Source organism: Perca flavescens, chromosome 13, assembly GCF_004354835.1.
Source record: "Perca flavescens isolate YP-PL-M2 chromosome 13, PFLA_1.0, whole genome shotgun sequence".
NCBI classification, from domain to species: Eukaryota; Metazoa; Chordata; class Actinopteri; order Perciformes; family Percidae; genus Perca; species Perca flavescens.
The window spans coordinates 21877172-21900039 of record NC_041343.1 but is presented as its reverse complement, the minus strand read 5'-3'; the positions used below and the strand labels follow the sequence as shown (position 1 = coordinate 21900039).

Here is a 22868-nt window from a genome sequence, read left to right as displayed (position 1 = left end):
AGTTGGGTTTCATTGAGGTTGTGCTGCATTACCGTTGCACAGCTAAACAAAAAACCTGTTCCTTTAAGGAAATCCACTTAAAAAAGAGGTGGGACAGACATGTGACAATATTGTCTTGGCATCAGGAGGTTTGTGAAATCACCCGGTGGTGGTGTGTTAACAGGCACATCACATACGAGTTCAATAGCAGAAATCCAAAGCAAATTAAAGGGAATATGTTATTAAATTCCTCAAAACAAAATTATGCCACCAAGACAGATGCCTGGTTTAATCAAGAAAGATCGAGGGAGACAAAAAGCAATAAAACCAAAATGCCAATCTTTTTTTTATTGTTACTGAGACATTGCATCCCTGATCAAATAAAACACCTGTGGAAGCTCAAGCATATTGTGCAACATTATTCCAGTTTCCAATTTATACGTTGTCTTGATGAGTAACACTTCTTTCTCAGAATAATTCACAATAAATGTAAAAAGGAGATTCAATCAATATGAGATTGAAGAATATGCAGATGCATACCAAGCAAAAAAATTGTCAAATATTACTTTATGGTTGTATGTCAAGTAGGCTTGGGTAACGTTCACTTTTTTCCCGAATACCGGTACCTGGAATTCGGTTCCTTTTCTGCCTTTTCTGGTACTTTACCTCTTTAATAAAAACAAAAAATTCCAAATCTATTTATCCTATTTAACTAAAACATTTTATTTATTTAGAACATTTTACACTCCACACAAAACTACCTCTCTCTTCCCAAACCCGTCCATACAATCTATCAAATAATTATAAATTTCCTACACTGCACTGTATCTTTTATCTTCTGGTTGTATCTTATTCTATTTTATCCTGTTTTTATTTTCTATCTCTTTTTAAATTGCTCTTTGATGTTTTATGTAAAGCGTCTTGAATTTACTTGTTGCTTATTCTATGGCCACGAACTTCCACCCCCAGGATTGCTATATTCTGCTGGAAATTCCGCCGGATGTCACTCTTTTTGGATGTCCATTTTCGGATGTCCGTTATCTTCTGCTTTCTTTGTGTTGTAATTCTAAACTCTAGTTGATTTATGAGGACTATGGTTAACTGCTCCTCAGATCTCTGCAGGGTAAATCCAGACAGCTAGCTAGGCTATCTGTCCAATCTGAGTTTTCTGTTGCACGATTAAAACAATCTTTGAACCTACACATTCCACCAAAATAATTTCCTTCCCAAGGCTATTTTGCAGCATTTTTCTTCCATCCCGGAATTCTGTGTGGACTAGCCAGACCCTCCTCCGCAGCGCTGTGGAGGAAGGTCTGGCAATACAAGACTATTTGTTGCTATAGAAATAAAGACTAATAAAGAGCATAGTGAACACTTTGGTGCCTGCCTGCCACAGAGGAAGTCTAACGTTAACCATACCACATTCATTTCTCAAGGAATTGTTTTGTTCGTATAATTTAAGAAACTAGTGAAAACTGTGACTTAGTGATTAGTGAAACTAGTGACCTGGACCTGGTGCAACCAAAACACTCAACGCTCTAAAGACAGTGGAGATGGTTGTGGACTTCAGGAAGAACCCAGCCTCACCTGCCCCCATCACCCTCTGTGGCTCCACAATTGACACTGTGGAGTCATTCCGCTTCCTGGGAACTATCATCTCCCAAGACCTCAAGTGGTCAAGAAAGCACAACAGGGGGCGGCCTCTAGCTCACCCAGTAAGAGTGCTCGCCCCATGTAGGCTGAGTCCTTTGCAGCGGCCTTGGTTCTAATCTGACCTGCGGCCCTTTGCTGCGTGTCATCCCCCATCTCTCTCCCCCTTTCATGTCTATCCACTGTCACTATAATAAAGGGAAAAGCCCCCAAAAAAAGAAAAAAAAAAGCACAACAGAGGATATACTTCCTGCGGCAGCTTAAGAAATTCAACCTTCCAAAGACAATGATGGTGCACTTCTACACAGCCATCATTGAGTCCATGCTCACATCCTCCATCACCATCTGGTACGCTGCTGCCACTGCCAAGGACAAGGGCAGACTGCAGCGTGTCAATCAATCTGCAGAGAAGGCGATTGGCTGTAATCTGCCGCCGCTCCAGGACTTATACGCCACCAGGACTCTGAAGCGTGCTGGAAAGATTGTGGCTGACCCCTCCCACCCCAGTCACAAACTCTTTGAGCCACTCCCCTCTGGCAGGAGGCTGAGGTCCATCAGGACCAAAACCACACGCCACATGAACAGTTTTTCCCCTCCGCCACTAGCCTTATTAACAAGGCCCGGGAACCCACCCTGACTCTCTCCACCTCTGGCTCCTTATGCCACTGTACCTACTCTGCTGTAGCATTCCTTTTACTACGGTTTAACTTATTTTATTTATTATTAACATTTATTTTATCGTTATTAATACATACTGTGTGTATATGTTTATACTTATATTGTTTACAGTATATTCGTTTATATTAGAGAATGTGTGACATGCACCAACAACACCATGACAAATTCCTTGTATGTGCAAAAAACGTACTTGGCAATAAAGCCCTTTCTGATTCTGAAAACAATTTTCCCAATTTCCCAGAGCCCAATGTCACAAATTTGCATTGCTTGTCTTGTCTGACCTAAAACAGTTTTAAATATTTGACCAAAAATGAACTAACCTACTCATAGATGTATTATAAATTTCACTATTTATTATACTGGTGTAAAGTTACATATCCTAATAAAAGTAAGTATATAAAGAGAAACAATGCTGTTGGATTCACATACAAGTACTGCACCATAGATGTAGTAATACTGGAAGTAGTAGTGTAAACATTATTAACAGAAATAGAAGTAGTAGTAAAAGCAGTAGTAAGAGCAATAACCGTTGCAGTCAAGTTATTTGTAGTACCAGCGGGAGAAGTAATATTGGTCCAAGCATCCAATAGAACATTTCATCATACATTGCAGTATACTGTGTGTGACTATCTTCCCTTCTGCACCTTCAGGCATACAAAGTTTCTCATTTGTCAAAATCTAAGACCAACCCAATCAACACCTTCCCGTGCTTCACACTGTAAAGGGCTTTTCACACGGGGAGCGATTGTCGCACCTCGTAATTAATTTTCAATGAGAGGTGAGCAGGCAGGGGGGCGCGGGCAGTTTGCCAGGTGACGCGAGAAGGAGGAGCAATCCTGCAAAACTGTCGTGTTCGTGCTCGTCACACGCACACACCCGCCCGCTGCAACAGTTGAATCGTGTTGAACTTTTCCCTGTGTGTGCGACGCGCAGTGCAAATCAATGAACAAGAGATGGATTCTTGCTTGTTTGTGCGTTCCCTAAAATATAAAAATGTTTTCTAAATAGTTATTATAACAAGCTTGTGCTTGTCAGAGCATTGGCATAAGACTGGATTTATCGGGTTTATTTAGCTAACTTTAGCTATCAACAATAACAGTCCGTGGTTAGGAAAGACTAGGATTACCACCATTTGTTATAAATCTAAATCTAAATCTAAATCTAAATCTATACGATACCACAGTCAGCTAATGTCATTCAGTTGTACGGCAGGGATACAGTAGTGCACAGAATCGCGTTGACCTTCACATGAGGAGTGTAGTAGACCCCGCGGATCCATGCGACTATGCAGGTGAAGTGTCGCTCCCCGTGTGAAAAGCCCTTGACGGTGAGAATGAGGTTTCAGAATGACCAGAAAAGCACCAAGAAGTCAAGAATGACGCAAACCTCCAGAAACAGCATCTTAAACAGCTTTGACATGGTTTGGTATTGGCTGAACATCCTCTTCTTCTTTTTTTCTCGCTTTTTTTTTTTTTTTTTTATCCTTGCATCTCTCCGCCTTATGACCTCCATCTTTGCCTACCGGCATCTCAACCGAAAAACAGGAACCAACAACAACCTCCCTTATTTACGTCCACTTGCTGGGCCTTCTCTCTCTCTCTTGCAAATTGCATGACTTTAATTGTGTAGTCAATGTATTCCAGTGTCCTAGTTTTGCTGAAGCTCATATTGCAACTACAGCTGTGCAGTGGAAAGGTTTGGTGTCATTGAAGTGGATGAAAAAAATATACATCATGAGGACATTTATATTCACATATTAAGGTGGAAGAAGTTACAGGAGAGGATCAGTGGGCTGAATATTATTCTATTTCTCAACCTTCACTCACTGTCTTCAATCCATATTCCTGTGTGCTTCATGGTATGGCCTCCAAAACAGAACAAGCATCTATACAGAACAAAGAGCACTGACAATCTAACATACAATCAAATAAAATATCGTTCTCTAAATCTGCTCTCCTCTGCTGTGCACCACAGGCACTCTTTTATATGCAGGTGGTGGTCGATAGGGAGGAAAACAAGAGCCTTATTTTCCCAAAGCAATCTCTTCTTGTATGGTGAGAGAGAGAGAGAGAGAGAGAGAGAGAGAGAGAGAGAGAGAGAGACAGAGAGAGAGAGACAGAGATGAGCGTGAGAGAGAGACAGAAAGCAATGGGTAAGGGTTGGGGGGGTTGTAAAATGTAGGACACGGGAATACACAGGGCACAAAATAAAAAAAATCATCTCTTTTGCAAGAGTGAACAGGGAAGACGGGGTGGGGTGGGTTGGGTGTATAGAGCAGACACTTGTAAATGTGAATGCTGTTAGTGTATTGGGCGGGTTAGGATGTGTGTGTGGAGGATGGGAGAGGGGATGGAGGAGTGTACATTGGTATTTAACTTCACAAAAGGAGGATTCTGGCTGAGTCAGAGCATTTTTCCTCCCACTCCTGCCCATCACAACTATCACCCAGAAGCAAGAGGGAGAACGCACAGAGAGAGAGGGGGATGAAGGGAGGGAGAGATTAGAGAGAGCAGCTATTATAGATACACAGTTGCACCGCGGCTAATGGATTGTTTCAGCGCTTCTTCACCTTTTTTACTTCAGCAAAGATTGAGTGATCATCATCTGATCAAAAAAACTGCAATGTAGTATTACGGTGATTAAATAACTTAATAAATACAAAAACATACTGTATACATAACTAAAGTCATGGGTAACCTATTGTGCACCTATTGTGTAAAATTTTCATCATATGTCTGATTTAAGATGGACTCATTTTTAAACAACATTAAGACTGGCAGTTTGAATTTAATTCACTCTACATTACCATTCATTTGCCCCATTTGCCCTTACTGTGTATTAAAAACAGATCAGTTGTGGAAGAAGTTGAAATGCCACAATGTAAAATATATTCTTTGACAAGTCCTGCATTAAACATTTTTATTTAAGTACTCTAAGTAAAAATATGGAAGTATTATCAGATAAGTGTACCTAAATAAGTAAAAATATTCATTATGCAAAATTACTCCTTTCCTATGGTTATATTATCATTTTTGGTATATTACTGCTTTATTTTTACTGGTGGCATAATGTTTAAACAATATTTTCATTTTGTGGTGGGTGGAGCTGGAGCTGATTTAACCACTTTATATACTAGCTGTCAAATAAATGTAGTAAAAATTACAATATCTTCTAGTAAAAGTTTGTGGAGTATAAAGTAGCATACAAATAAAGATTCAAATGAAGTACAGGTGCCTCAAAATTGTACTTAAGTACAGTATTTAATGTACTCAGTTACATTCCACCACTGAAACAAACAAAGTAAAAGCATAGAAGCACTTCCAATACCGTAAGATCGCTGCAATACACAAGTACATGAATAGCTAGTAGCTAGTGTGTAGCTCTTGGAAAGTACACAGTATTATGGTTACTTGTAAAGTGGAACAAGATGGCTCCTTATTTTAGAGATATTTTTGCAGCCTAAATAGAGTTTGTATGTGTACTGTACATGCTCACGTCTGCATGCACACACAAAATGGACAGTCTCTTCTTATTGAGACAGACGGAGCTGGTTTAGAGGTTAAAAACATTCAAAGTTGATGTCACTCTGTGGAGTTATTGTTCCTGGGCCAAGCCCTAAATTGCTCAATAAACTGTTATAAAGTTTGGTCCTAGATAATATTCTCACTCAGCATATTGGACTTGTTTAATATTCTGCAACCCAAGGTTTCAAAGTAATTAGCCATAAGAAATAAGGACAGAGCAAATGTGGAACATTGTGTGTCTGGTAGGTTAATACATGGCATTGAGAGGATAAATCTCAGAATCGTAATAAAAACAGAACGAGCAGTTTCCCATTAATCGAATTGACACTGTTCAGCACATCACCTGAATTCTAGGGAAGCACTTAAAACACATACGTGTTTTTTTCTGTTATTGTGGTATTAGAACTCTGCAGAATCATTATTTATATGTCATATGTGGCATTTGATATTACCTTGCTAAGCTTGGAAAGAGCGTAGTGAATCTATGCATTATGCTAATAGATGTCAGAGATACCTGTAAGTCTGGCAAAGGCTATAGTGAAATTAAATTTCAAGTCTTCTATGTTTGGACTTCGAAATGTGCTACCTTCAATGAAACTGTCCACGAATCTGTATGAGGGGATGCATGGCTCAAAGTAACGCTGGATCATACATGAAGTTAAGCACAAGGAGCACATTTGCTTATAAGCCTTACTGCACTGAAAATATCAATTTCTTTAAGTGTACGTGTGACTTTCTGGGAGTGCAGTTTTGGCAAAGCTTTGCGATTATTGAGCTACTTAAAAGAAAATGCTACTTAGTCTGAGTATGCACAGGCATATATTAGTGCTGTAGTTTTGGGCAATTCATTCAGTGGGGTGAATATGATTAATTAGATTTCAAAGCATTAAACCAGGGATCCAAAACTCTAATCTGTAATAGCACTAAGCCATTGGCAAAGAATTGGGGACTGATTGTCTTGGCTTATACAGTGTTTGTCTGAGCTCATCCATCAAATTTAGATTTAAATAACATTGTTGCTTTTGTAAAGACCAGTACATTGTGCCATTAGAACTGAAAAAAGAACATCCTAAAGATATGTTGTAATAGTGAGTTTTTCTTTTTTGTTACACGACAGTATTTATGAACATTACATTGGATTACAATAAATTGACGTGGCTTTAATCTGCACAGCTCAATGACTTTGTAATGCATAAGACCATGTCATTAACAGTTCAAATATTCTGCAAAAGATTGTTACTCAGTTGTTAAAAAAATAAATAAAAAAAATACCTTAGGCCAGTGCTCTGACATCATTGCCTCTTTTTTCTATTTCACTATTTCACCTGGTGCAAGATACTGGCCAGTATCTTGCACCAGGTGTGTAGAGCAGAATAATGAAAGCTAAAATGTAAATTGGGTGTAGTCTTGTGTTATATCACTGGGGGAAAAAACTCATACGTTGCAAAATATTACTGAAAAATTGCAAATATTGTCCACATCTCCTTCTGACTGCTTGTCTTAACATATCAAGTCATCTGTCCACACATCTGTATTTTTTAGGTTGCTCATTATATTTTCCTTTTCAAGTATATACACACAAATCCACGCTGAACAGATCCCATACCCAGAAACCTCTGGAAAGCTTTTTGTCTTATGTGCTTATCTGTAGTTTTTTTTCTTTTGTCATGGCATCACACACAGCATCGCATTCTCTCTTCTCCTCTCCTTGCATTTCCTTTTCCAGAAATTAGCCGTTTAATTTAATTAGCATTTTAAGCTGTCCTTTTAATAGAAGCACAAAAGAGACAAATAAGTCTAGCCATTAGTGTTGTGACTGTTGAGTGAGGATAAGTCCTGTCACCTGGCCAAAATAGTTAGAACAGAAAAAATAAAAAGAGTTGATATATTAAAAATGGCGAGAAAGGAGAGTGAGAGTTGAATTTTAGAACTTGGAACTTATGTAATGAGTGTGAATAGCATCTCTCGTCAGTTTGTAAATAAGAAATAATGAAGCCATTTTTAGACGAGGTAAGCTGGAACACGGATAATAGACTGCGAGAGAAGTGAGAGAAGTGGCTTGTGTTGGCCTTATTTTTAATTATATGGTGTTATGAAAGTAAACTCACTAATGGAGTTGTCTTAAATTTTTGCTAGAGAAGTACAACAGTTTAGGTGAGGACAAGAAATAAACAAGATGTGTGTGGCCTGAAATAAGATGTAACAACAGAAAGTGTGTTTTTTTAGGATGGAAGCTGAGGAAAACTGTATTGGAACTGTCCCATGGTCTGTGTGGTGCTGTGTGGTGATTAGATTGATTCCAAATTTGTTTGGTAATATGCACCACTAAATCCCATACAGTCCATACGTTGGCAACTGTTACAATGTTTACCACACTTGGGGCCCTGTATTATAGAGAGATCCATACAGCTAACTTGAGCAGGTAGTACTCATAGAATAGCATAGAAATACTTGTTGGTTTCTGTGTGACAAAATGGGTTGGGGGAATGGGTGTGTGTGTGTGTGTGTGTGTGTGTGTGTGTGTGTGTGTGTGTGTGTGTGTGTGTGTGTGTGTGTGTGTGTGTGTGTCAAAAGGGGCGTGTTATTTACTTTATCCTGGGGCCCCCACATGATAGCATGTGACATTGTCATCTAAAAAAAAAAAAATCCTGTAAACATCCTTGCTCTCAGTAATTTGAGAGCTATTAGTGTGTAGAGAAGGATAATCATCTGTCCCTGTCACATTCAACACAAAGTTAACAACAAGGCAATCAAACTCTGCAGACTCCTGTCTAGTGTTTAATCATGCTGCTGTGTTCCTGCAGTTACTCACCATGACAATGCTGTGCCTTTTTTGCCGTGACATCATCTTGCCACTCGCTGTTGGGCAGGAATCGCTGCAGTAGCCTGGGGAGGCAAAATGCAAAGCCATAGTTACTAGTTAATCACTGGCATATAGCCCCTAGTCATAGTCAAAGAAAGTGGAGAGCAGTTCTCTTTAACTATTGTTGACTCTGGCAAGCAGCCATGGCATAACCCTGGTCATTAGCAAAGCTCCTGTCTTTCTTACCAACACACACATGCACAATTGCATCTGCTGTCACCTCTAATATAGATGATCTTTGACAGGAGAGGACCTCAGTAAGACAGCCTGTCAGCGGCTCTGCAATGTGTCTGGCTCGTCTCCCTTCATTGGATGGCCAGCATGTGCCTCGGGTCTCTCCTGCCCATTCATATCCACACCAATTTACAGCATGGCTGCCTGCAGAATGATATTCACATGTGACAGGTTCTTTTTTAAATTCTGGTCAGCAATCCTCAATTACCGTGTTTCATTCCCATAAAATCCCCTTTGGCTATTCTGCAATAATGTACAGCCACATTGGGAGTAACATTTCTTCTCACAGGTTCAATACTCTCCCTTCAAATACAGAATATTGTTGCAATTTCTGAATTCTAATAATAAAACATCCATGTGTTTGTGTATTTCCACCACAGTAGAAGGCTCATACTGGAAGAATTATCTTCTTTTTTTTCTCCGCTCTGCTGCGTGTCTAAATTCTGTTAGTGTGTTGTCTCTACGGCTTTTAACACCAAAGATACACTGTTTTCTGATGAATGATCATCCCCGGAAAGTTTTTATTGCTTTTTGTAGATTACATCAGATTGTAGTAAATCACTTTTGCCAAGGAAATGTGTGATCCTAATAGAAATGCTTCAAACCATATCTTAATGCAAACAATAGTTATGTTTGCTGTTGTGTGCATAGTTGATTTTTCACACAGCTGTCGTCAGCATTTTTTATTCACAAAGTATAAACCGAAAGGACTGGATTGAGTTGAGAGCAATGTAATGAAAGCGATAAGATGATAGGATTTGAGAAATTTAAACTTTTAGGAATTTTGATAACAAAGTAGCAAAGAAAAAAAGCCCAACGGAAGGCCTTTACAGAGATCTGTACTCTTAGTGTGTTCTTGTTATTGGAGAAATAAGTACATGAAGTTTAGTTGATGATTATGAAAGACTTAGGACTAAATTTGTTGTAGGATCATAGGAGATGTGGGCGTTGTTGGATACATGCGAAAGGCCGTGAGATCATATCATCCCATGTATGGCAGCTTCTTTATATTCATTGGTGATCCACAGAAGGAACATTTGACCTTAGTGGTAATAGCCTTGAAGAAAAGAGCTTTCTATAGACCCTGTGAAGATAGAGTATGAACACGCCTTCATCTGCTGAAGTTGACAGATAGGGAGTTCTAGCTCAGGTTAATTTGAGGGCTCCCATTGGGAGGAACGCAGTCACAAAGGCTTGAATGCTTTGATATCCCAGCTGTAGTCTTATGAGAAATAAACAGGGACCTTTTGATCCTAAACACAGACATGCATTCGTACATGTGTGAAACACCATCTACCTTGCCCATATCACACATTGAAGTGTACAATAATGCAGCGAAAAACCCAATGGTTCTTCCAACTTGAAGAAAATGTACAAATGTTTTTTTTTAAATTGAACAAACAAAACAAAATCAGTTTGCTTGTATGTTCGGGGGTTTTAAGCTGACGCGACAAAAAAGGCATTCTGTGGGGCGAAGGGAAACGTTTTGTTGTTAAAACCTAAATAATGGTGGATAAAGCTGATGTGATCAAGAGTGGAGACAGAGGGACAGCTCCATAAACTGCTTTAATTGGGGTAATATTAATATTTAAACCCCTGTGTTTAGGATTCCCAAATATCTATAACATTGGCAACTCCTAGTGGTGACAATGCACCACTAGCGCTACACCCACACAGTTTTCACCAGGATTGTATATTTTTTTTCCAAACATAAACATGTGCCATCAGAATCATTTGAAAGATGGGAGAATCAGATAAGAATTTGACACTTTAAAATCCACTCAATTACAAATAAACAACTTGTGAAAAATGTCACATGTTCACACAGTCCACTGATTGTGTTGGGACTGTTTATCTGGAGCACTAAACTATTTGCTCCGCGTACGGTAATGTTGTGAAATCCCGGCCAGACACTTAAATCAATAAGGGAACTGGAAGCGATTTTGTTTTGAGTGGAATCAGGAAGTCATTAACAAATGTATGCATTACTATGGAGTCATAATGGCAGGCATGCTGATACAGATACATCAGTCTGCCAGAATGGAGGCCATTGGTCGATAACAGCTTCTCAAAGTGTCTTCCTGGCAAGTGCTGTGGCCTATAATGAAACTTGGGAACAGACGGAAAGAGGCGTACGGCATGAGTGTGTAACACCAGTCGACCTCACCCCTGTGGTGGAAATCCCATTATCATTAAGAGTCCGAGGAAATGTGAAGGAGGCTTTGTGCTGCTGACTGAGCTGGAATAAGTGTATTAACCGGCAGTTTCTCAGCTGTCAGGGGTCTCGGTTCTGGGCCCCTGCTAATGTAATGTTAATAAAAACAAAATATTGGGCTGTGGGACCCCTGAGAGCAGCCTTCATGTGTCTTCCGTACTCCTACAAACCAAGGCGGCACACTGTAATATATGGTGCACCCTGCATCAGCAGAAAACACGTGGTGAAATGAGCAGTTACGGTTGTGCTGCTGGGGTTATTGCACTTAGTTTATTTAATGATGCTATCAATGGATGGGTGAACAGAGGTGCATAGTGGGATGGATCACAAAGACTTGGTCCCTGTCCAGACACTATGAAGACTCACTCACACACAGAGTGCACATGTTCGCAGACATAATAAACACTGACAGTCTCATCTCTTTCTCTCTCTGTCTCTCATTAACACACAAATACACAGATGTTGGCTGTTTTTCAATAAACTGCATAGGTGTTGTGCCCATGAGGAAAATTATTAGCCAGCTGTTCAATCCCCAGCTGCAGAGACTACTACATGTGCTGTGGGTGCTTAAACACACGCACACACGCACACACACACACACACACACACACACACACACACACACACACACACACACACACACACACACACACACACACACACACACACACACACACACACACACACACACACACACACACACACATTAAGAGTAGATACATAGCTGAGAAGTGTAGGTTTGTGCCCTGCAGATTACAAGCCACAGCGAGAGGCCAGGGGAAGTTTCCGACACCGTTAACAGTCTAAAGTTAATCAATTATCAGACAACTGACTGAGCTGGAGGCCAGGAGTGAACTGCCATTAAACAGACAGACAGGTACATTGGTAGACTGCTAAAGAGGGCAGTAACTATTGGCAAGCATTGCTGCATTGTCGAGGTGGCAGGAATACTATTGGATTGTGTGTGTATTGAGTTTGTTCTTGTACATGCCTATCTTTCTGTTTGGTCCTGGTTGAATTCGCCCTCCTTGCATATGCGTGTGGTGCAAGAGGGTGCATGTGCACGTGCATTCGTGCTTAGCATGCATTTTAAACAAGCAGGCCAGATGATCCATATTGTCAGGGTCAGGGCTATCTGGACTTGGCTAACCTCAACCTCTTAACACCCAACATCTGTTTGGGTCAGACTGCCAGCCTGGATGCTAGTGTTCATGGTCCAGCTAACTACTGGCAGGAGACAAGGGTTTGTGTGTGTATCCAAGCAAGTCCAGCGCTAGCTCTCTGAAACACTCCATTTCCTTTAAGATCTCGAGTTGCCTTGGGCAGACATGCTGTGAAGATTTTGGTTCCACAACATTATGTATTGATCAGCCCATGACTTAACAGTTTTTTTTTTTTTTATCCACGCTTGGTGTTTCTGTGTTGACGGCCTTCTTTGATCACAGTACGATAATGTGCCGTCATTCTTTTGAACTTTCTCAGTGCCCTACATGTTAGATTAGCTTGTCCTTGCATTCTTGTATGGACTGTGAACATTAATACTCAAGATGAAACACTTTTTTACACTTATGTAATAAAGAAAATTCTATCCTGCATATAAACTTTACATCCCGTATGTTTTGTCATACATTTTACAATGCCCTCACTCTCTTTATTTCTGTTCTCCTGTTATTTTTCTCTCTCCAGGAGACTATGTGGTGCTGACCGTCTTCTTTGACCTGAGCAGGAGAATGGGCTACTTCACCATTCAGACCTACATCCCATGCACCCTGATTGTTGTCCTCTCCTGGGTCTCATTCTGGATCAACAAGGATGCAGTACCTGCCAGGACATCATTAGGTAAGAAGGAAAAAAGAAAAGAAAGTTATTTCTGCCGCTAGATTTTGACCATATGATGTATATGCTGAAATCAGTTTAAAAAAGTAAGGTCAGTTTGCTCAAATAATAAGAAAAATTAAAAAATATATTTTACATTTAATTTCTTTTAGACCCCTTATCCATCTCTGTGACTGCTCATAAAGCCTTGACAGAGCCTTTGCTCTAGTTCATTTTTATAATCAGTCGACCTAGTCCAAACACACATATGCTGCCGTTACACCAGTGAGGTTCATTAGCCATCCTGGCCTTAATTACTCTCTGCTGTGAAACACATCAAGAACCCTGTGGTGGTCACACACCACCTCAAACTGAAAAGCAGTCGGCTTAAGCTTCCTCTTTCCTGCCGTTCTCTCCTTTCCTTTTGTCTTTTCCTTCATCATTCTTCCTCCTCCTCTTTTCCCCTCTGAGAGAGGGCAGCTGCTTAGGAATCTAGTCCATCTTGATTAGAAGAGCCTATGCTGGCACATATGTTTTCATGCATGCCTTAATGAGGCATTAATTATGCAATACAACAGGGAAGATGCAGAGATGCAGCCTCAGCACAATAATAATGCAGGTGGCCTCTTCTCTGAATGCAATGAGTGGACACAGAAGGAAAAAAGAGGGAAAGAGTGAAGATTTCAAGGAAATTTGTCAGCTTTTGAACTTGCCCTTGGCGTCCAGTGGACATCCTCAGAAGTTCACTCGTGAAGCAGTTTCGTACACATTGCTTAGTCAGCTTTACTTTTGGCCCCTTAAGGCTCTAAATCCTGACCTCAAGTCAATGTGATGTGATCATTAACGAGCATAAATGAATGTAAAACAATCCCTGCGGGCAGAAACCCTCATTCTACCTCACTATCACCGTTAATGTGTCCATCATTAATCTCTCTAAAAATAGGTAGTTTTGTTTTCCTCCTGCTTATGCAGCTCCAGACATGATTTTCAGTCGAAATAATAACACTATAAATTCCCTGATAAAATTGTACTAAGAGTCAAATCTTAATTTCCTTTAAAAGATGATGCAGGAGGTACACGAAGCCAGGTGGTTAGGACGCGGATTAATGCAGATGACATCATTCTTAATCCTTCAATGCCATCCGGAAATATATCAATTCACTTGCTATACTGCAATGTTAATCTTGACACAGACTGAGGCCTTTCAGTTCATTTTAAATTTAGACATAAATCGTCTCCCATGCACAATATAAACAAGTCCTCTTAAGTATGGTCTATTTAAAGGAAGGAGGCGGTCTTGGTACTTGCTTGTTTGTTGGTGTTAAGTGGTTGTGATGATGCTGTTGGTAATCTGTTGTCGCAGTGTACTTAATACGTAATGTACTTATAAACACATTTCTTCATCATGTGGCATCACCCAGCCTCGATCTACATTATCATTGGAGACAGACAGAGCAAGTAACGGGAGAAGGTTACCAGATGGTGGATAAAGAAATGTTTAATGTCAGTGTGGTGGTCAATGGCAGCTAAACTCGTGAACCAGTAAAGTATGTGGTTTAAGGGGGACAGTAAAACAGCTGTTCACTCCATTGTCATGAGCGTCTAACTGCAAGAGCATGCAATTAAACAGCCAACATTAATCTTCTTAATCCTCTCTCCCTCTTTCTCTCTTTCTCTCTCTTTATATATATATAAATATATGTATCTATATAGATATAGATATAGATATAGCTATCTCTCTCTCTCTTTTTATATATATATATATATATATATATATATAGCTATCTCTCTCTCTCTCTTTATATATATATAAATATATATCTATATATATATATATATATATATATATATATATATATATATATATATAGCTCTCTTTCTCTTTATATATATATATATATATATATATATATATATATATATATATATATATATATATATATATATATATAATTCATAATTTCTGTTTTGTTGTTAAAACCTAAATTTCTTCTGTCACAGTTTTGTAAGTTATTGTTGAACTAAATAAACCGGGACATTTTTAAAATAAAACAATTTAAAAAATAAAAACATCTGTCACACCTTCCATCATATGGAGCTTCAGATATGAAGCTTAGTTCAACAATAATTACACTAATACTCCACAGATTTTTTTTTCTTCTTCTAGGCAATACATACTGTATATTTTTAAATAAAAAAATCATATCCTACACTGACACATTTTGGAGCACGTTTTCCTTAGTTGAAAAATGTATGAGCACATATGAATTTAAAAAATATATATTTAACACTGAAAAACTGGTGCACAATCTGTAAAAAATGACTAAAACATCCACTCCAAGTTTAAATCTCAGCTTCAGCTTGTTTCAGCTTTCCTCCAACTGTGAAACTATTCTGGGGAGAATTATCATATTAGTTACAAATGCAATAATTTCGTATTAATTATTCTTCAAGCACCTATAAGCCATGAGCATCGTGCACATCACATTCCACTTCATGACAGATTTAGGAACACATTAAGTACAGAAAGATGCTTGTATTATTGTTATACCTAACATTGTGTTGCCTTTTTTAATATTATGTACAACATGGCAAGTTACTGTTAACAATAGATGTAAGAAAGGCAGCGCAACATTTTGATGTTGGAGATTACTACTACAATATAAAAAAACTATTTTAGAGCATTTTGTTAAGCTGACATAGTGATGCAAAATGTGAAAGTGGCACCTACAATTGAGCTCTATGCAGAAGTGAGCCTGGAGGTGTTTCAGTTGTCTTGATTTCGAGCAGATCTAATTTTCTCTGTTCTTTCCCATCTCGCACCAGGCATCACCACTGTGCTGACCATGACCACGCTGAGTACTATTGCCAGGAAATCCCTTCCAAAAGTTTCCTATGTGACCGCCATGGACCTGTTTGTGTCTGTCTGCTTTATCTTCGTCTTTGCCGCACTCATAGAGTATGGCACGCTGCACTACTTTGTCAGCAACAGGAAGCCTAGCGCCAAAAAGGACAAGAAGAAGAAAAACCCGGTGAGCATCTCTCTAACTGAAGTGATGTTTTTGTTTAAATTAAGTTTTCTTGAGTTAAGTTTCAGAGTCTGACCAAGAAAGGTTGCTCAATTGTACCTAGTAGCTACAAACATTTTAATTGATGCACTATATATTTGTGTAATATCTTGATGTAATACATTTACAGTGTTTACAGTATCCTTTATTTAGGTGAAATGTCAAGTTCTCCCTACATGCTCTCTGTCCCTCCCCCACTGTATTACAGTACAGGGATTAAGTCTTAGAAAAAAGCTATACACTGCTTCCTAAGGGAGCATCTTCCCAGGGGCCACTACACAAATTACTCAATGAGCGAGGCATGCAGCTCAAATGTTTTTGTAATCCGTCACATATCTGTTACAGTTGTAACTGTCACATGACAGGAAAGCTGGAGTCATGTGGGCCTTAAATCCCTCAAGAGATCATGGCAGCTTGGTTAAAGGGCTACTCTCACCATATATATGAGCACTTATAGAGCTGAGAACGTTTACTCTTGACAGCAAGACTAGCACATCTCCATAATCAGCTAAATTTGGCTTATGGTTCTAGGAATGAAAGATTTTGCATGGCAAATTGTTCAAATCTACTACTTGAAGTCTGCTTGGTAAAAAAATAAAAGTTAGTTATTTTGCTTTTTTATAACTAGACCAAGTTGCAATACTTTTGAAAGGGTTGTAGGTAAATGAAATCCATTTTTGAAGTCATGGCATTTTTGGGGGAATTGGACTTAAAGGATATTAAATCTTACACCTTTAAGTATACTGTGCTTGGGTGAACAGGAGTATTGAACTGGAATGTGGGGCGCTCTAGATTCAGCCTCCGTAACTAAGGTTTTGCACATGGTCTAGCTGTCTCGTGGACGAATATGATGAAGTGGAAGGTGTAATGCCAGTTTGCCATCTCAGAGGGGCTTTTCTAGGTTCTCTGCATGAATTCCCGAGATGTGGGAAGGAGAAAGTGGGCAAGAAAAGGAGATCTTTGATGAAATTCTTTTGATGTTCCTGAATTGTTAAAAGGATGGGAAAATAGGAAATCAAGGAAATATAAATCAAGAACTTCGAAAGTTTCTCTTACTATTTGTAAGCTTATTGGGTACACGTGATCTTCTTAAAATGCAGAGGGATTTATGATTATCAGATGTCCCCTTATCAGTTGATTTAGTTTCTTTTAAGTTTAACGACATACATTACAAAGTTTGTTGAATGCCACATACTGGAACTGATAACAATGCTTAATGAAGTGCTGTGTAAGACAAATGATTCCATCTTAATGTGAAAATGTAATGATGTCACACTCACAGGGAGTATTTGAACTCTGCATTATGGATAGTGTTTACTTAATCTCTCCAGTATTGCATTTGTAATATTTTCTGCTGGTGTAAGAATCATGTGAGATACATATATCCCAACATGCATCTTCCCTGTGTCTGTTTGTAACATGTATGTCTCTCTACAGTATATTTATTCTCTTTCCATTTTGAGTTACAAAGTAGAGTGATTGTAAATTTCACAAATTATCTTGTGTTTGTTTATTTTCTCTATTGATGTTTTTTGTTCTCTGTTTACATGTGTTCTATGTTTTTTTTTGTTACTCTCTTTCAATTCCACGTATTCTTTGTTTCCTGTCTGGACAAAAGCTCCTCCGGCTCTTTTCCTCAAAGGTATATTGCCTGTGTCTGACTGCATGTGTCTGCTGCATTTTGGCTCTTTGAGCCCTCAGCACCTCACTGCTTTTCTGTCTGTTCTCCAGCAGATACACCTCTCTCTATCCCCTCTTTATCTACCTGCATTCTTACTGTACTCCCCATCAGTTACTAAATAGGCATCAGAGATAATATTAAAAAAGGGGCGCTCTGCAGTGTATAGTGCGAAGGCAGCCAGCCAGACGTACTTATGCAGTTTTCTAAAATTAAAATAAGCATCCCACACATCCCGTGTCCAGAGGAATGTAATAGTCCAGGCCCAGCGTGGACTCATTCTGGCTCCCTCTGTCCTGTTTCACTCTTTGTTGTTGTTGTAACCACAGTGAATTAGCAGCCGCTGCAACAGCTTCTTGTTCTTTCCCTTCTCCTGCCAGTAAATCTATACCTGCGTGTTTGCTGGGCTTCTCAACCTGACGCTTCCTACAGAGTCAGCAGAGCCTTAACAGACTGAAACAGACAACCCCTGCACCGTGATGAGTCTAATTAGAGTTGGAGGTCCAGTCAGAAGATTAACACATGTTAATCTTTAAACACCCAAAAAGCATCCAGAGTGGGTGGGATCTAGTAAAGATCTAAATTTAAACTAACACACAAGTCAAGACAAGATAATCTGCTTTTCCATATAGTGTTCCACATCTATATTCAACTGGGAGGAATATTTTTAGGGTCAGATCTGTTAGATTTTCAGGCTAGACATGAGTCTAAATGTACTGCTGAACAATTCACCTTTATTTTAACACAACTTAAGACAGGTAACCAAGGGATCCTCCAGCAATGTTTCCACCTTTTGTCTTCTCTGAGAGGTTGTCTACTTTCAGCCAGTTAAAGTTGCCAAATGCCACTGTGTTGTTTCTTTGTTGTTTTTCTTTATTTATTTTTTGCTAACACTGACACAGCACAGCCCAGCTTGACCAGGCCATGCGGCAGGATGCTGTTAATGCTCCTACTGCTTGAGCTTCCACTGCGCTTCCTCCAGTGCAACCGATCCCCTTTGAGAACTGAGTCATAACCTCTTCTGCTAATCCCCTCATTACATCAACATACTGTCCGTTAAGGACAAAAATCCTGAAACTAACCAGTATGTTGTTTTGTTTGTGGTTATGTATCGTTATCAAAGGGACTGCAGGTTTGTGCACTAGTGCTGGGCAAGATGAGTAGTCGTAGGGAATGAACAGTTCAATCAAGTTTAAGTATTTTAAGCTTGTTTGTGAATGCATGCTTTCAGCAGATAATGTTACTGTGTGTTTCAACCCGTTCTTCCTCCCAACTCATAAAATACGGACGCTTGGGCAGTGCCTCTCAGCGTCAAATACAACGCAAAAAGCACCCTTCAGCGTTTGTATGGAACGCACCGGGCAGGGCAGAAGCTCCACATCGCTTTAAGAAGACGTAGCATTAAGAGTAGCGGTAGCGAGTAGTATAAAAGCCCGAAATTCCGCGAAGGGAGGCTGGTTGGGTTAGTGGATGGGTAAAAACAACACAGGACTTTCCCCCCGCAGCAAGCATGCCTAAATGGGTCCTAAAACAACCATTAAAAAAGTATTTAATGTTTTGTGATGTTTGTTGCAATTAAAACCAACAGATTAACACAACATAAATATATGCTGTAAAACACATTTGCAGTGCTAGTACAGTCATTTATATAATATTGTTTAAATTAAAAAGACAACACATAAAGAACAAGCTAAATGACAGCTACTGGCTCTTTCTTGAGGGAAAGTGGTGATGGGAAATTTTTAGAAGTATGCGCAACTCACTGTCTTTTTTTAAATGATGAGCTTGACAAATTTCTCAAATGGGGGTATGCTTATCCCTAGAGCTACTTTGGAGTAGGTACTAAGAGCTTTTAACTGTTTTTGCTGTTACAATATTGTTGTTGTAGTAAATCTGAAACTGATGGGGCAGTGCTGTATTGTGCCTCTTTATACAGCTAGGCTTTTTTTCCTACCCAGTATGTTTTGTGCTGGTCAGGGGGTACTTTGATGAAAACATATTTCAAAGGGGGGTACATTATTGAAAAAAAGTTTGAGAACCACTGCCCTATTTTATCAGCAAGGTCAAGGAATCTCTGCCAAAGGGGGGGAAACATTAATCTGCCAAACAGCCGGAATTCCAATTTGTGCAAAGGTAGCATGGTATTTCAAGATAAAAGCTGATGAAAACAGTCTGTTTGAATTGTAATTGTCTCCCTTTAGAATGACAGCGCCACAAAACTCACTGATGTCACTGTCCTATTTTAGCAATCATTTATATAAAAAAAAGGCATGTGCCCTTCAGTGGTGAGCACAGTTTGAAAAGGAGGTTTATTTTAACCCATTTAGTGACCGAAAGAGTGGTCTGGAGAAATATTGAGCTGTGTGCACATGCTCCTCTCTAAGCTTAGCTTTATGATGCATCATAAGCCAATTATGTATTTTATACGCAACGTATCTTATACATGCATTTCAGAAGAACTGCTTAAAACATTGATACAGGTCCAAATAATGATATTTTGTTGAGTCATTGGGCAGTAAAAACATTTTAAAAACTGCTCAGAAAAAAAATGACACACAGTCATCGGTTTGCTATTGTGTTTTCACTGCAGTTTTTAATGTTGTGAAGCACCAGTAGCATAATCAGAATAAAAAATGCAAAGTCATTGCCCAGCACTAGCTCTTTATATCTGTAAATAAAGCAAAATGGACTACTGTACTAGAAAATAGTATGACTGATTCAGCCGCAAAGGTGTAATTTGCATCATGGGTTCCACGGGAACAGACCCTTTGTCACTATAAGCCTCAATAATTACAACCACGGGTGGTAGTTATAGGTCAATTTGTATCTTCTTCTGACATTGAAGGGGCCATTGGCAAGTCGAAGGTGCAAACTACATTCTGCTGACTAATGACAGAAATGGTGGGAGACAGGAAATGGCAGCTCAAATTAGGTCCCCTGTTATGTCAGCGAGGTCTTTATTATGGCACTCTGGGGCTCTGATGGCTAACTGTGTCATTTTGTCCTGTTAAAAGCAGACACCCACGGTAGACATCCGTCCACGCTCGGCCACAGCCATTCAGATGAACAACGCCACGCACATGCAGGAGCGAGACGAAGAGTACGGCTATGAGTGTCTGGATGGGAAGGACTGCACCAGCTTCTTCTGCTGTTTCGAAGACTGCCACTCCGGTGCCTGGCGGCACGGCAGGTTGCACATTCGCGTCGCCAAGATAGACTCGTATGCACGCATCTTCTTCCCCACTGCATTTGGTCTATTCAACCTGGTCTACTGGGTCTCCTATCTCTATCTCTAGGCCTGGGTGTGTACCCAGCCTTATCATACAGTTCATTACATTCTACATATGCTCTGTGCCAGCAAGGGACATTTTAAAAAGGAGGCGACCCACTGAAATACCCCACTGATTTGATTTAATGCATTTCCTTTAATTCCTTATTTTTAATCTCTTTGAATTTGAGTGAATTTATTTGATAACTTTGACAGACATTGCAAATGTTGTAGCATTACATTGAACTGGTATGAGGAAGTTTGTAGATGTGTTGTGAAAACATTGATTGTGTGAGCAATTAAGAAGAATCCAAGTTTTGTTTTCATGATTCGACTTTTTATTTGGAATTTCTTCTTCATGTCTTCTTAATGGAATTTTTTATTTAATTGCTGTATTTTCAGACTAATGCATTAATTGCGTAGAAGCAATTAACAATTTAAATAAAGAGCAATTCAGATCACAGCAAACACCTATCAGAGAAATCTAAATAACATTACAGTATGTCTTATCTTTTAATTTAATTTTACACTTAACATTCTAAAACACACAATCTAAAGCACATTAATAGAACTATGTTAGACAGTGATGCTAATTTATTTTTAATTTATTTAGCCTTAGTGTTGGCACAATTAAACATTGCATTTTTCATGTGTGGTCAGAGAGAGATGATGTTGTTTATGGACAATGCTTAACTGTACAGACATTGTACATATTTTACTATTACATAGTGGTTTACATTTATTGCATGCACCTTTCAGGCCAAAAATCAACATCTTTTATGGTCTTCTAATGTTGGCTATGGAAAAATAAAAAAAATGAGCACTGTTGATTATCATTCAAGATTTAATTATACTATTTTCTAGGAAAATTGGTAAAATTAATATATAAAAATGTGCCCGGTTTATCCTTTTAAAGCAGCACTGCAGAATTTTTGATATCATTGTGATTTGGCGCCCCTACAGTTTCAGAGTGTAATTAATTTATACACCACTGTTGTAAATATGGACAGCTGTACAAGTGCATTTGTTATGATTACTTATGATCAAAAACTAGCAAGTGGACAACTTTGCTACCACATCCAAACATCAAGCAAGTGCAACAACACAAGACATAGCAAGCCAGCTAAAATGACTTACTAGTCCAACAGCAAGATGGCCAGCTCACGGTCTGTCTTGCAGCCTTTTATTTTGCAAAGCTCTCGCCAACGACTTAAAGCCCATCTGAATTGTCCAACGGCAGCTCAGTCACTCTCTCCTTTTGTCTTCTTAGCTTCCTCTGTTTCCTCTACAGCTTCTAGCCTGCTATGATGTCTAGCTCCAGTTCTGGCACGACACTGCCGCCGTCCCCACCTGCATTAATTTTGCCCCCCGGCCCTGATAACTTTCTCCTCCCTGTGGTCCATAGCTCCTGTGCTAGCGATGTAAACATCAACACCCCCTCAGTGCTCCTAGCTCCCAGTCCAGCATGGCTAACTGAGCTAACTAGCAAACGGCAGCTATACAGTTAGCAGCAGTTAGCGTTTAGCCTTACTTTAACAACAAGTAAAGCTTTCCGTCCATCAGGAAATTCCGTAGATCATTGAGTCAAGGCAGAGCAGCCGGAGGACATCAAAGGGCAAACCAGAAAACATTTTCTCTCTAAAATATTATCCAGTTTTACCAATACTAGTGGTAGTACCGTAAAGCATTACAGCAATTTTCCTGGGAGATGGTACCCGCCAACCAAAGTTACATGCGAGAACAGGCGTTTGGGGTGCAGAGTGGGAATGACAGAGACATCATTCTCCCTATTACACGTCAGAGTAGCATTAAAATTATTTTGAAGCTTTTATTTTATGGTTAAAAGTGGCATAATGTTGCTGTAAGTTGAGGAATCTTCTTTGCATACAGGTGGGA

General features: G+C 39.3%; 1 protein-coding gene across 2 annotated transcripts in view; it reads left to right on the top strand.

The window, feature by feature from the left end:
* Positions 1 to 21638, top strand: part of gabrg2 (gamma-aminobutyric acid type A receptor subunit gamma2) — a 52811-nt gene extending 31173 nt beyond the window's left edge. The window contains exons 7-9 of one of the 2 annotated variants that reach the window (XM_028595338.1): positions 12830 to 12982; positions 15785 to 15990; positions 20722 to 21638. In XM_028595338.1, the coding sequence (XP_028451139.1) occupies positions 12830 to 12982; positions 15785 to 15990; positions 20722 to 21000 (638 nt within the window). In that variant the 3' untranslated portion in view covers positions 21001 to 21638. Of the gene's footprint in view, positions 1 to 12829; positions 12983 to 15784; positions 15991 to 20718 lie in introns of both variants that reach the window. The other variant, XM_028595337.1, reaches the window with a different exon arrangement.
* The last annotated feature ends 1230 nt before the right edge of the window (positions 21639 to 22868 follow it).